A 15,289-nucleotide genomic window follows, 5' to 3' on the forward strand; every position below is an offset into this window, starting at 1 on the left:
GTCATGAAACCAGCTTTGTGAAGTGTTTTTTTTTCATAATGTGATACCATGACAAATGCAATGAACAGTTCACTTGGGAACACTTGGTTTTCCCTGCTCTATGATGGCATTGACTTCGATGTTCCAGGCAATGGAGGGCAGGCTTGTTCAGACTACCTTACAACAAGCCATCGCATATGGGAAAGCTTGCTTGCTCTCACCATTGCCTTGTTTGAAGTTGTGTACAGTTGGAGATGTATAAATACTTCTGGCTACTATACTGGTGGCTTTTTGCAGCAAACCAGTACGCCAAAAGTTAATGGGTGCATTAAAAAGCAAACCCAGCCCCATCTCCACAGGTAACTGAAGATACAGTAGGAAGTTGCATTCATTTAATTTTTAGTGCATAATATTAAATCAAAACTTTGTGCTTTGCCAAGAATGCTTGTATATTTTTATTTGCTCTAAGTCTAAGAAATCCTGAATCCTATTAGTACCTTTTTATTACATAGGTGTAAAACAAAATTGTTTGTGTTATATATATTTAGTTTAATAAAAATAAAAGTTTATTAAGTATTTTGATATTTATCAAACAAATATTTGGCTAAAACAAAAGACTGGCACCTTAAAATCAATAATACATTGTTTTAGCAATAAAGCTTTTCCCAAGCGAACCTGTTGTGTTTCAGAATGCTTCTACAAATGCCTCTTCTGATTTGCCTTACAATGGTTTTTGGTATTGAAATAGGATATAAACTTGCTACTAAATCACTGATGTTTTTGCTCAATCCTTGTCATGTGCTTACTTTTTCCCAGGTACATATGTGCTGTTTAATTTTGAATTTGGCTAAAGCTAGCTATTCGATTCATACCCCAATTTTTTTCTTGGTAGTTAAATTAGGAATTAAAAAAATAGACCAGGTACCTAATGGCATTTAACAACAAGCTTTTTTTATAAAAAAAAATAAAATTATAAAAAAGCTTTTAAATGTTATTTTAATATGTTTTGTGTTTGTTTTGGTCGTCTGAGAAAACAGTGTTATTATTATTGATTGATAAGCCCTTTTCAGTTTTCAATAATTATCTATTCCTCTTACAGATTTATTTGCTCACCGTAGATAATACAAAGCGTTCCCCAATTGCTAGAGCTGTTTTCAGGTCAGTCGAAAAGCTTATCTCTTGTGTGTTTAGGAAAGTGGAAAGTACGGAAGCTGTGTCAATATTTACTGTATCTCTCAATTAAAATATGTCATTTTGAAAGAAGCACCAAAATATGTGTCATACCATTTTAAACTATTTGAAAATTTGACCCCACTCCACCCATCTATACACAAAGCAAATCAACTGTACCCTTCATAGAATTGTAGCTAGCATGTGTGCTTTTGTTACATTAAATATTCATGAAAAAATAACCAGTTTCTTGATAAATTTTGACCTATTAATCATTCTTTACAGTCTACACTACATCTTCATGTGTTGATAACATGTGTGCTTTAGTGACATTAAGTATTTATGAAACAATTGGCAGTTTGTTTATTTATTCTAACCTTTTAATCATTCTAGAGTGCATCTACATGTGTTGAGTGGTGCTCTGTTGGCCATTGTCCTTCCTGTAACCAACACACGCATTCTACCGTTTGAACCAGAATCCTACTGGTTACATCACATTTTGCTTTATGCTACTCCCATATACCTCATTTCCTGTGGAAACAACTTTGTTCCAGAGCCCTTGACCGATGTTTGGTGGCCACTGTTAAGCACTGGATTGGATTTCTTTTATCACTTTGTCTTACTACAGGGAATAGGATTAGTAAGTCAATTTTATTTCTATTGAGTAGCGGCATTACAAGTAGCCCCTTGTTTTGCTTTTAACTTAGTTTGGTGTCATTTTTACAGGAGACAAAACAAACGCAAATGCACACCCACAATCACTGTAGATGTATTTAAAGCACTTAGTTTGTATACTTATTCCAATATATTAAATGAAAGTGGTTTAGTGAACATGCCTTTTGTACATGAATTGACTTGTATTCTAACTTAACTTATCGCTTAAGAGCCTGATTAGCAATCTGGTTACCTAGTTATTTCATTCATATCCAAGGCCCTACAATGTGCACTCTACAAAAATTATGTTTTAACAGAAATGACTCAATGCTTTAATAAAATTCTTTGTGTAGGTCACGCTGGTAAACTTGAACAACATGTTGTGTCCAGCCCTTTCCGACCCCTTTGAAGGCACTTTCTATCGAATGTGGGCAATAGGCCATCAGCATATTGTACTGTTGTTTCATGGCAAGCTGTACCAAATCATGGCATTTGGATTTCTAAAGCTGATTTCTTGGGTTGCTTCAAGTTTTAATGTTGTCCAAATGTCATGTGAGTTATTGTGGAAAAAGGCATTAACACAAGATCCGCATAGCTTAAAGATGGATTAGTGGTTAACTATCAAACTGAGCTTTGCAAAGTTGTTTGATGTATATTGCATTTAAGATTGTTTTAGCTGACATGGTTCTAAAAATGTTAATTGAACAGCTAAAAACCATGTGTTAAGTGTTACCTTGGCGTATATACATACATATGTATGTAAATACATAAGTGCAATACAATACTTTACTGCTAAATGTATATGTTATTTTGTAAAATTACCCGAACAACTGTCGTTAGAGTCTGCACAATGAATCATGTGTCTACTAAATATAATTATATTTTTTTGAAAAATAAAGAAATACTAAAAGCTATTCTTGAGCAGTGTATGTGTGTTTACTGTATATATGAAATATATTTTAATTTATAATTACACAACTTCTTTTTTATATAAGCTCCTAATCTGTAACTGTATTTTAACTTTAAAGATAACGTGGCAGTGTCGTTCATGTTTCCATGTGCAATTTAGGACGTTTGTCAAACAATATATTACGTTCGTATTCAAGAAATACAAAGCAATTTTTTACTTGCCTAATTTAAAGAATAGACTGAATCGCCAATATGTGATCGTTAGTGTATAAACGTGCTTGCTTGTTGTTGTTCCATTTTTAGCTGTGTTTTTTTGTGGTGTCATTTTTATTTTGGTATATGTGTATTTTTATTTTGAGAAAAGCATCCTTATTTGCGGTGAAAGTAAAAAAAATATCATTAAATGAGATAGTAATTCGGAATGTCTGATAATATCGGATCGTAGCCGATACCAAGTGATTCCGACGGATACTCTGATGTGACCCTATGGACTTTGTATTAAAAAATGGACTTTTGTATAAAACCCTATGGACTTTGGTAGTAAAAAAATTGTATTAAAAAGTATTACATTAAAAATCGCAGTAAAAAAGCTTCCCACTAAAGCAAAGGCAATTTTCGGCCTAAAGATCTTAAAAACGTTACGATTGTTTCTTCGATCAATTCTTCTTATACTTTTTTTGCCCAAAATAATCCGGTTTGAAAAAAATACCGAATATCGGACATTCATAATGATATTATTTCTGCACTGGCTGCTTACGTTTAGTGAACTCTGACCGCTTGGCCTACTTATTTGTTTGCTTTGCTTTGTTTGTGCATTGTGAGCAGTTTTTCTGTTTTTGAACGAAGTCCATGATTTGCTCTGGTTGCAAATAGCTTTTTAGATCTCCTAATTCTTGATTTTTGCTAGCGTTGTCTCGACCTTGTTTATACATTTAATGTCGTTTTATTTATTTTAACTGTACCAACTTGAAAATCCACATATATATTTTTTCAGTTAATTAAACCTGTGAACGTCGCAGCCTCCCTGTTTGCTCTGCCAGTTAACTCTCCATAAACGCACATTCCACGCGTTTTCATTGCTAAAATAAATGGTGTCTTTAGTGTTGGCGAAATCTTCGCGTGGTTTTGTTGTTGACTGGAAGGCGCTCAATTTTGGGCCGAAACTTCCCTCGCAGTCGCCTTGTTTATTTGTGCAGCCAGCCGAGGTGCCGTGAAGTAACCGACATGGTATTTTTAACGCACAAGTTCCCGTCGAGAATTGAGTTTCGCAACTCCTGAAGAAACTCGCCAGGCAGCGCGGCTCGGTTTCAACAGGCCTGCTTGAAATTACAAGCGTCGAGCGAAAACCTAGAATTTGTGCTACCGGTTTATTCCTTATTTGCGCTGACACCGAGGCCATGTTTAATGTTTGAATTAGAAACGCCAGGGTTGATTGAGCACTCCCCATGTTTAAATTACCGCCAGTTTTCACGCTGTTTTAATCGATTTGTTTTTGGCACAGTGTAGTGTTAGCGGCTCGACAGGCCCAGATTTTTTTCGATTGAAGAATTTAATAAAAATGTAGGCAGTGCTGTCGTGCTACATCTTGTATGTGTCTCACAGTATAAACGATGTAAAATTAGACAACCCTTTCTACGTCACTAGTCACTATACATTGGTCTTTCACTTAAACGTGCTTAAACAGTAGGCCTATACTTCTACCCCTCAAAAAGGTTTAGTGAACAAAAATTTATATTTTAAGTAATAAGGAGATTATTTTTTAAATAAAAAAATTTTAACCTAGAAATACTTTGTTGTTAAGTGTTACATTTAATTAGACCACAGCTCCGCAAACCTTTGTTGCTTTCGGCACAATAACAGCTAAATAAAATCGGCGACACAGCTACAGTAATATGCCAATCGATATTATCAAATATCTTAGGCAGACCAAACAAAAGTAGTGTTTTATGATTGGATACACCGAAAATTTGACGTTTCTTTTCCTTTGAAATTTTGCGGGTTTACGGCCTTCCTCAATTATCTTTAGCTATTTAAAATCCGATCATTGTGCTTATTTGCGCTTGCATGACATAAATGGCTTTTGACAGCATTTGAAAACTGAAACCTGACAACTGTGTTTTGTACTTTTTGTTTAATTTCTGTTATAAAGCAGCCAGGCTTAATTTATACAATGCGAACCGAGAAACTAATTATAGGTAGAAAATGCTAGATTTCGAGCGTTAGAATAATTCCACGTTTTACGCTTTGTAATAAATTTAAAAACCTAATAAAAAGTCATTTTTGATATAATACCTTAAGTCCAAATAATGTATTTTCACAGAGCCATTTCACCTGGAGTGGTTGATCGCACTCATTAAGGTAAAACTTTTACCACTGTAAACCAAATGAACCCGTTGTTTTTTCTTAGCGCGATTCCCTCGACTTTAGATACTTTTATTTCGAGAATAGCATGCCAACATTATTTGAATTTATGCATCACGATATGACGTAACTGCTGACGTAACATCTAGAAAAATTAGGCGGCAGTACACTTATAGACAGTATTTATTTTTCTGCAAAGACAAAAATGCAACACGAGCAGTCAAACCAGAAATAAAAGTTTTCAATCAATCTATTGGCGACGGCTTAGAACTACGACTTCATAAAACGACGAAGTGAAAATCGCCGTTTTACAGAAAAATTCACTCTTGGCCCACACTGCAAAGCAGTGGTTCTCAACCGGGGTGCCATTTCTAATGATCAATGGTGCCTCAAAATATTTGAGAAATTTTAAGAATCAGATTTTTGCTCAACTCCTACAACTTTTTGAGTAAGATTAGAGTGGAATAAATCCAATTATAACTTCCCACGTTGTGACAGTTTAGTGAATCACGAAAAAATTCTTGTAGAAGTGCCGCAATCCATTTATTATTTCTGAGGGGTGCCGCAAGCCATAAAAGATTGAGAACCACCGGGTTAAAGTGTGGACCCCAAATAAGATAACACAGTTAAGATAGTGCTCAATCGGATTTGCCGTTAGGAGGTCCTTAGTAATATATTTTTCAAGTGGATTTTTATTTTACACGGTTGGATAGAGGCAAATCTTGAAAACGTAAAAAAAGCAAATTTGATTGAATTGGTAGAACATCAACACTCAGTACTGATGCACAAATTCCAACAAAATAAGAGCAGCAATGCGCAACGTAATATTGATGGCAAATCGTACAGCAGTGCGCGGTGCGCCAAAAACAATCGCGAAAAGATAACAAAATACACGCAAGACAAGCGGAAACGTATAAGACATAGCTGCGGTTTCACACGGGAATGGCGCACGCCTCCCGAACACCAGTCTCCTAGGCTGTGATCAGTGATGAAACCGTGCAGCTCGAGACGCTCAAACGTCGGAGGCGGGCAAGAACGATCGGCTGCAGCTGGCGCTGGAACGACTGGAGCTCCTCTGTAAAAATGAAAAGAAAACTGACGCCAAGAATTTGACGCTTCTTTGTCCTTTAAATTTTTCGGGGTTTACGGCCTTCCTCAATTATCGTGAGCTATATTCAAAACTCCAACTAATGTACTCTTTTGCGCTTGCGAATCACAGGCCATTAAGGGCTTTTTATAGCATTCGAAAACTGAAACCTGACAACTGTGCTACGTACTTTTTTGTTTAATTTATTTTTATAAAGCAGCTTTCTTTTATATATTCTTTTATAAAGCAGGATTAATTTATATAATTAATGCGAATCGAGAAACTAATTAAAAAAGCGAAATTTGAGTTACGTTAAACTTAAGGCTTAATTGTTAACGGTTCTATACTAAAATGCAGGGGTAGGATAAGTAGCCGTGTCAACCCAAAATATGTTGGCCAATTTAAAATACACAACTTGAATTAATGCATCGCAACTGTGAATGGCGAATGATACAAGCATTAAAGGGTAAATCAAACAAAGCAGACATAGTATTTTTTCAAGGGTTGCAAAAAATTAAGGGTCCACACCAAATATTTAAAGGCCACTACAAAACAATCTATGATAAAATAACGAGCTATTTTAAAGCTTACTCCAATATGGCAGTTTATGTGGCACTAATAAAAATTTAAAGGCTCAAAATGATTGGGATTACTACATACATACGTCCCCGGAGAACCGCAACAATCGTCTTAAACCCGCACCTCGGTGGAAAGCAACTGATTGTTCACGCACAATCTTATGGTCAAGATATATTTTTGGTAAAAACATACCTTGCGGTGCATCATATAGATCACATAACAGATTAGTTAGCACAATGCGATGCTGACGGTCGATTTATAACGTAGGTCGCCACTGTAGTTCTGCTGTATAAGTTATTGCTGTTATTCTCTAAATACACAAATCACACAATCTACCGTCTACATCAGTGCTTTGCAACCTTTTTTGGCTTGCGGCACCCTACAGAAATTATAAATAGTTCGCGGCACCCTTGCTCGGCTGTAACGTTACAATAAACGAGATTGAAACAGCGCATTACCTGTGCAACAAGTTTGACAAAACCTTACTTTTTGGCACTTTTATAGTACAAAAAAAATTTATCAAGAAGCTTAATTACTAATAGGGCTAAAATTGGAATCCTAACTAATTTAAAATATCTCTCGGCACCATTGACCGTTAAAAATGGCACCCTACCTTGAGTGCCGCGGCACCCCGGTCAACCACTGGTCTAAATAAAACAAACTACATATCGCTTTCACCTTTCGAGTCTTCCGATGCGCGGTCGCCCGCTTCCTTACCCTCCTGTTCTGCGGGATGCTGGGAGTAGAGGGGGGCTGGGTCCCACTCGGCGCTCTCCTTGGGGTAGGAGGAGGGGACCACAAGGCGAAGGGGAGGCACCGAAGGCAGCTTGCGGTTCTCTGAAAAAATTCGTCCCAATAAGTCAGTATATGACGTGCTGTTTTGTAAATTCTTACAGACAATTAACTCGGCATTTTGTCACCTGTTAAAAGTCAATTCTCTGCGCCTTGTTAATTTTATAGATTTTATTTTAGATTCACGAACATACTAATGGGAATAGAGTCGCCGTGTACTAATTCTTGAGGTGTCTTTTAAAAAAACTACTCTTAAACCACTTTAAATATATCGTCTCGTAAATGCCTTGAAATTGTTTTCAAAACACAAATAATTGCCAGGGGAGCGACAAAATGCATCTAACACAAACCAATTAAAGCAATAAAGCTGCAACGAATCTAGGTTAAAAGTAAAATCAATTAAAGGTTAAATTAGAGAAAATTAACAATGTCAATATGTTCAGGTTGGTACTTTAGCTATCAGCAGTTAGACAAACCAGGAATTATTTGAAATTAGATATTGCAAAAAATTTCCCAGGTTTATGAAAAACACAACGCGATCAGATCTGGAATGATCGGCCCGATCGAGTAAACCGCTTTTAGACAAACAAACTTACCAAGTTGGCAGATGATGCGAATCGAACCGTCGTCCGCGCTGTAGGTTCGATCCACCGACACTCGGAATTTGCCGTCCAGTCTTGCGATCTCTCCCAGCACCACGTCCGACACGCTCCGCTGATCGCGTTCCGTCTTCATTTTACGCACTGCCTCCCGCAAGCACTGACGTTTGTTCGGGATGTAGTCCGGCCTTTAAAAGTGGAAATTTTTTAAACTGCTATGTGGCGCCATTTAAATTTTATTTGTTTTAAAAAATGAGAAAGAAAGGTCTTAACATGTTAAATAAACTAAAAATATATTAAGATTTACGTATTTTTACAAATGTAATGTTAAACGCGGTGTGGTAAACAAACTATACTTCAAACACATGTGAAAATTGGATCCTTGTGAATTAAGCTAAATAGAAACAATGTTTCCATTCACATTATTTTGAAATACAACACTTTTTATGTAATGCCAAGCTAATTTGACACACATAAAACAAAGCATTTTTTTATTTGACATATAGCAACATGTTTTGCACAAACAGCGCAGTTCGACAGAATAGCTTTGTGTGTGCGAAAACAGAATACGTTCGCCCTGCACCAAATATCGAGCCGAATGACAGCATCAGAAGATCTAGCAAATCCCTCAAGTGGGAATGCACCACTTTTAATCGACGAGGAAATGGCGGCGATAATGATCCGCTAGTTGAATCGTTATGGTTTAACTTTAAACAGATCGACCGCAGATTCTAGCCCGAGAGTGGGATTCTAGCCGAGAACAAACATTTTTTGACGATTTAAATGAGAGCGCTTCGCTTTGTTTGACTCCTATAGCCTGCTACTAGCCTATAGGCTGAATTTTTCCTTGCCAGGTCTGTTTTGGGGAATAATTTGGTATCAAAATGAAATTAGTTTTTGTACTTTGGTAGTACGTAACCTTTTTATCAGACTTAATCAGAAAAAAATGGTCTTGAATGCTATTTTTAAATAAATGAATTAAATACTATTGGTAGATGGGGTTATAAAAATGAACGTTTTTCAAGAACACTTCGCAAGAAATCGCTACGATTTGTAATTAATGATTTCACACCAAAAGCCAGAATGAAAGAAAAACGTCAAGTTTAACTCTTCTGACTTTAATTGGCTAAAATATCTCACATAATAACAAAACTCACCAAACAAACGTGTAAACTCTCTGAGTAACACTGGCAGGAGTCGCAGCGGAAACTACTGGGACTTCAGACATTATATAAGTAAGTGAATGACTCCAATCGAGTGTTGCTACAAACTTTTCGAGTGCTTCGTCCAAAGCGTACAAACGGGTGGCATTTTGATTGAGATCGGCCCGATTGAGTCAAATCAATTTTACTGCTTTCAACAAAACTTTTCTTACTGCCATAGTTCTTGTTTTCAACGAAACTTTTTTGTTAAACTTACCCTTCAAGATAGAATTGTTGCGTTGAACGCAAATCAAAACTAAAAAGATTAAGTAGATTTCGGATCAGAACAGATACCAGCCTAGTATGGGGTAAGTAACGATACTACAACTTGAACGTTAGGTGTGAAGAGATTTTGAAACAAGGTCAGCTAATTTAAGCAAAGTGGGCGACAATTTAATCGTGCAATTTCCCACGGTCAGTTTTTGCACTGCCTTGAGTCGCAAATTAATCCACAGGAAATCATGCAACATTTTATACAACCCAGTACCTCAAACACAGAGCGTAGAAAAAGCGATTTTTAAGAAAGACATGTAAGCCGGCATAATGGAAAACGGGTCGATTTCATTAATTCGGCTCATCTCTACTTTCTAAATCTTACATGAATAACGTGCAACGTTTCTTTCAATAGCAATAGACCGCTTTAGGTTTGCTTAACTTAAAACTATAACTGAAAACGAAAAAAAAAAACGTTAATTCGCAAAATGTCAAAGGTGGGATCGTACAAAAACCGGTGCGAACCGGTCAAATCCCGCTTTCGGAAGTCGCACCGGTCAACAATGACGTCACACTCCCATGTCCATACGATCGATGACGTCACAGTCCCATGTCCATACAATCGATGACGTCACCTTCCCGTGTCCATACAATCGATGACGTCACACTCCCATGTCCATACAATCGATGGCGTCACACGCGTATAAAGGCCTCACTCTAAGTCTTACACCACTCACGTGCTGTAGTCACCGCATATGGTGCTGACCGCCGGGCCGAAGGTGCGCTTCAGGGTGTGGTTAAGTAAGGGCGACTTGGTGGCGGTAGCGATCACGTTGAGGAATGGCTGGCACATGTGCTGGTCCGGGGAAAACAAAAAAAAAACGATTAAAAAACTGCACTTATTATTAAAAAATGCTATAATGGTTAGTGTTTAATAGGAAGTCCGATAATATCGTATAGGAGCCGATACCTGATGCTAAGGGATATTATCGGTACTTTTCCGAAACTAGGTTGATATCGGTGCTGATCCGATACCAAATTAATTTGTGCATGACAGCCATGCTTTGAGAAGCAACCTAAAGTTGTCTACCTTGGGCAAATTTCTAAAAAAATGTTGCTTTAAAAGTAGAAGATAAATATTTATAGTGCTCCCTAGCGCGAAAGCAAATTTTGGTTAACACCCTAAAAAACAGTTCAATCATTTTTTTCTTATTCGACCATAATCATGACTTTACATCAGTGTTGTAAACAAGTCATTTTGAAATGACTTAAGTCCCAGTCAAGTCATTTGAAAAATAACTGAAGTCCAAGTCAAGTCCCAGTCAAGTGATTATGAGAGCAAGTCAATTTCAAGTCATGTCATTGACATAAAAGTAAACTGTTAAACTATTAAAATTGGTAAACTTGTTCGATTATAAGCAATAATTTAACTCAAAAAATAACACAAACGCAATATAGGGAAATAAATAGGTTTAATGTGCAAAACTTAAGAGAAATTTAAATGAAAGACCCTTAATTTAATCCCAAGCTATTTGACAAAATGACTTAAGTCCAAGTCAAGTAATTTGTCTAAAAGACTTAAGTCAAGTCAAGTCATTTGAAAAAATTGACTTGAGTGCACTTAAGTCAAGTCAATGACTTTAGTCATTACAACACTGCTTTACATGGTACAGAATCGAATCACGATACTTTTTGTTCAAACAATCTGGTATCCGGACATTCCTAACCTTTTTCAATCCGTGAACCTCCTTTTTTAATGTTTTATCACATTATGCGGGATAAAATTTGTTTTTGTCTGCCACCAACATATTCTTAGGCAGAAAAGCCGGATATTTGATATATTTTATTTCCGAAACCCCAATATTTTAGACATAAAGTGCGGATATCCGATACCAAATAACGTCATTACAATAAACCAAGCGAAATTGATAAAAATGAAACGTGGAAAGATATAATATTATTTGCCTTAGGGTTAAGAAGCATAATTTATATTCGATTTTTAGAAAAAACATTATGAAGGCATACGTTGTTACAGAGCGTTAAAGGGTACAAGTTAATTTGGCATCACATTAATTGGACAAAAATCGGACAAGTATAACTATAACACTCTCTAATCCGATCCAATATTTTCGCGTGTTCCGCTTATTTAGGCAATAAAACGGTTGTTGTCCCGAGTGGCGTGTTAAAGCGCAATGTACCTTGGTAGTTCTCTGGCCGAGCCAGTTTTGCAGAACCTTCTCGCATTTGTCTAGCGTCCCCATTTGCATGCGCTTGCGTGGGTTCATCAGGTTGTCACGGAGTACCTTAATCTTGCTCATTTCTTTAGAATAGTTTCCCTCGTCCTCATTAAACTGGGGATGAAGCAAGATAAAGTTTGTTACCAAAGGCTAAAAATATCTTGAAATCTGTCGCCTGAACTATTGATGTACATGCGGTTATAAACGATCTATGAATATCCGATAATTTTAAGTATGAACAACATTAGCTAGTTTTTTTATATAATAGAAACCAGGACTGCGGAGTTGGTCAAACACAATCCAAGTTCGACTCTGGTCAAAAATTGAAAAAAAAAATATGACATGACGAATCGTCTACTTTAGGACTATGTTTAAGCCTATACAATATGACGGGTTAATATTAGGAAAATGCTTCATCGTTATATACGTTTCTTCTGCCAACCTTATTTATCATTCTGGACAAGGGCTCAATGTACTTCTGCAAGTGCTTAAGCTTTTCCATGTACTCTTTGTCATCCTCTTGTTGCTGCTGCTGTTGTGTTTGATTGCTTGTTGTAGGACTTGGCACAGCAAGCATGCCTAAAATACAAACCAAATGCTGTATGTTCAATTAAAGAAAACGCTCCGTCAAAAGTTGTTCGACTTCGTTATTTCCATAACATCAATAACTAGTCAGCAGTTCGCATCTTCATTTTTACAAGCAAAGCCAACTACATTTCCTGAACTACAACTTGGTCGTTTTTTCGGTTAAACTACCGCTTTAAATACCTGGAGAGGGCACAGTTTGCACACTTCCTGGCGTTCTGAGGCTTGGCGATGTTGTTGGAACTTGTGGGGACTGGTGTGCAGGGGACAAACTTGGGATGATGCTGCAATGTATTTAATATTATTTTGTAGTTTTCTCCAAATAACATGCAAATAAACAAAATGTATTTGTTACCTTGGTTGTGGAGTGCTTTCCAGCATGGTCAACACAGGCTACACAAGAAAAAATGGTTCAGAAAAAAATTGTCATTTATATTTAAAACAAATTACTATTAACAATGTTTACTATTACTTAAAACAACAAAATGTTTTAACTACTATAGTTCATTTACATTTGGGGCGACTGGTCTTGGCATTTGTTTGGGAAACTGTCTCATTGGAAACTGGTTTCCAGGAGATGGATTGGACCAGGGCTGTCTTGAATAAGGATTTCCTATTGAATTTTGGGGACTTGGAACTGGGTTTCCTTGTCTTGCCATAGGACTGCTGTTAGGCGTCATATTGGGTCGAATTTGCATACCTACACAAAATATGTAAACATAGTTATACCATTATTTAGTCTTAGCACACTTCAATACATACATTTTTATTTCATTTTTTTTAACTAATTTTAAATAGTAGGTTATATGTATAAAGTATAAAGAACTGTATTGAACATAATTCCAAATATTTTTCCAAAAAATCTAAACATCAGTACTGACTTAAAAAATTTTTGCTTTTCACGGGTATATTTATTAATTAGTACAAAAAGATACCTTGTCCAGGAGAACCGTGGGAAAGAATGGTGTTGACTGGCTGTGTCGGCTGCATTGGTGGAAACATTCCTGTTGGCTGATTGGGCCCCAAGTCACCTCTCTGGGCAAACACAGGGTTCTGTTGTTGTTGCTGTTGCTGCTGCTGCATAGGCTGGAACTGTTGCTGTTGCTGCAGATGTTGTTGCTGTTGCTGTTGAATGGGAATGTGTTGTTGTTGTTGTTGCTGCTGTTGAAACTGCTGTTGCTGCTGCTGCTGCTGCTGCTGCTGCTGCTGATGATGTTGTTGTTGCTGCTGTTGTTGTTGTTGTTGTTGCTGCTGTTGTTGTTGCTGTTGTTGTTGCTGCTGTTGTTGTTGCTGTTGTTGTTGCTGTTGCTGCTGCTGCATAGGCTGGAACTGTTGCTGTTGCTGCAGATGTTGTTGCTGTTGCTGTTGAATGGGAATGTGTTGTTGTTGTTGTTGCTGCTGTTGAAACTGCTGTTGCTGCTGCTGCTGCTGCTGCTGCTGCTGATGTTGTTGTTGCTGTTGTTGCTGTTGTTGTTGCTGCTGCTGTTGTTGTTGCTGCTGTTGTTGCTGTTGCTGCTTGTTGCTGTCTAAAAATTAAAAAAACATGTTTCCGGTTGGATGAAGCCCCTATTGCTTGGAGACAAATTTGTTTAAGTCAAAAAAAATTATATATGAACTTTTTGGAAAAAAACTCTTACCCATTTATTCTTTAAATATAGAAATTTGACTTTTGTTGTCATAACCTAAATTACCAAGCCATACTTTTGCATATTTACGAGTACAGACATAGACAATCCTAATAAAGTTGATTTTCCGGCAGGCCATTTCACACTAAATTTTGTTATAGCGAGAAATATTTTATATTTACATAATTTGTTAATATGTTCTTTTGGTACAATTATTATGTTACATTTAAATAAAGTTTAAAGCTTTTTTTCTTTGTAAAAATAACAAAAACTTAGCAGCTAAATGGTATATTTTTAACATTACCTTTCAAATTTATTAACAAAATTAACTTACTTTGCAACTTCATCATTACTGTTTGCACCATATGAACATAGTTTTCCTGAAAAAGAAAGTTTGATAAGTGTTTTAAATATTTCAACATACACATGTGCTATGTATTAATTTATTTATAATTTAATGGAATATACATACTCTTGATGTAGCTTTTTGAAAGATGTTATGTTCCAGAACAGCTGCCTTCCCAATGACATTTGTGACTCCATATTTCACAGCAGTTTCGTTACTATAAAACAGAATATTTAAAGGTAATAAAGGAATGTGTGTAATGTTCAATTATAAAGATACTTTTCTTTATTTTGAATAAAAAAAAGTAGTATACTTTCTTATCTTACATTTTGTTTTTTGCAGAAGCACGAAAAATTTCACTTTTCCAATCTTGATTTGCCTGCATACTTGTGGTTTTGTATAAAGGGTAAAATACCTGAACGGGAATTGCATATATAAAATCCAAAAAGGAATGCAAAACTGAAAAAAATACCGCTATTACTTAAATTATAATTTAAATACGCTACTATATTTAAACAGGAGGAAAAAATCAATCCAAGACAAACAACGAGTTAAATATTAACAAATTAGTTTCTTAAGTATCTTATGCAATGTTAACCAGTAGTAAGTGTAATGCACGGCATATAATCTAAGGAGCTGAGGTTGGATTCAGCTTTGAGAATTTTCCAAGTAAGAGGAAAGGAACTTGGTTTCACAAGTTAAGACCTTTTTGGACAGACGTCGCAATTGGGTGGTTTCCCACGATTGCTCAATTTAAAAAAAATATGTAAGTACTCTATGAACATCGAAAATCGAAACTACACCCTTCCTCGAAAACACACCCTGAAATGAAAATAGAAGAGTTATTTCAGTTTAATATTGTAAGTTCCGCGACAACAGTGATAGGACCGCAAAACCCTGAAATTAGATGTTCGACATTTTTTCGCTTTTAGACGGTTGCGAATTTTCGAC

General features: G+C 36.3%; 2 protein-coding genes across 2 annotated transcripts; one reads left to right on the forward strand and one right to left on the reverse strand.

Moving 5' to 3' along the window:
• The first annotated feature begins 3 nt into the window (after positions 1-3).
• LOC146147051 (transmembrane protein 164-like) lies at positions 4-3,839 on the forward strand. Its single transcript, XM_083386597.1, has 5 exons — positions 4-338; positions 669-795; positions 1,079-1,137; positions 1,543-1,789; positions 2,157-3,839. Exons 1-5 carry the CDS (start codon positions 49-51, stop codon positions 2,412-2,414), a joined length of 981 nt encoding a protein of 326 aa, XP_083242723.1. The 5' UTR covers positions 4-48; the 3' UTR covers positions 2,415-3,839.
• A 1,399-nt stretch (positions 3,840-5,238) lies between these two features.
• On the reverse strand, positions 5,239-15,028 carry LOC146147052 (uncharacterized). The gene is given in 13 exon segments (XM_083387486.1): positions 5,239-6,148; positions 7,418-7,576; positions 8,128-8,318; positions 10,283-10,443; positions 11,744-11,896; positions 12,225-12,361; positions 12,551-12,651; positions 12,723-12,762; positions 12,870-13,067; positions 13,303-13,893; positions 14,327-14,372; positions 14,465-14,555; positions 14,665-15,028. Coding segments are annotated over 13 exon segments (2,070 nt in total). The 5' UTR covers positions 14,724-15,028; the 3' UTR covers positions 5,239-6,005.
• Between the last annotated feature and the right edge of the window lie 261 nt (positions 15,029-15,289).

Source organism: Ascidiella aspersa, chromosome 4 (genome assembly GCF_963924565.1).
Source record: "Ascidiella aspersa chromosome 4, kaAscAspe10.2, whole genome shotgun sequence".
NCBI lineage: Eukaryota > Metazoa > Chordata > Ascidiacea > Phlebobranchia > Ascidiidae > Ascidiella > Ascidiella aspersa.

Excerpts from the sequence above, each read along its gene's own strand:
- LOC146147051 (XM_083386597.1), top strand. The coding sequence starts at position 49 with ATGACAAATGCAATGAACAGTTCACTTGGGAACACTTGGTTTTCCCTG. Across the intron at positions 796-1,078 it reads ATGTGCTTACTTTTTCCCAG|ATTTATTTGCTCACCGTAGA; the intron begins GTACATATGTGC and ends TTCCTCTTACAG. Across the intron at positions 1,138-1,542 it reads ATTGCTAGAGCTGTTTTCAG|AGTGCATCTACATGTGTTGA; the intron begins GTCAGTCGAAAA and ends TAATCATTCTAG.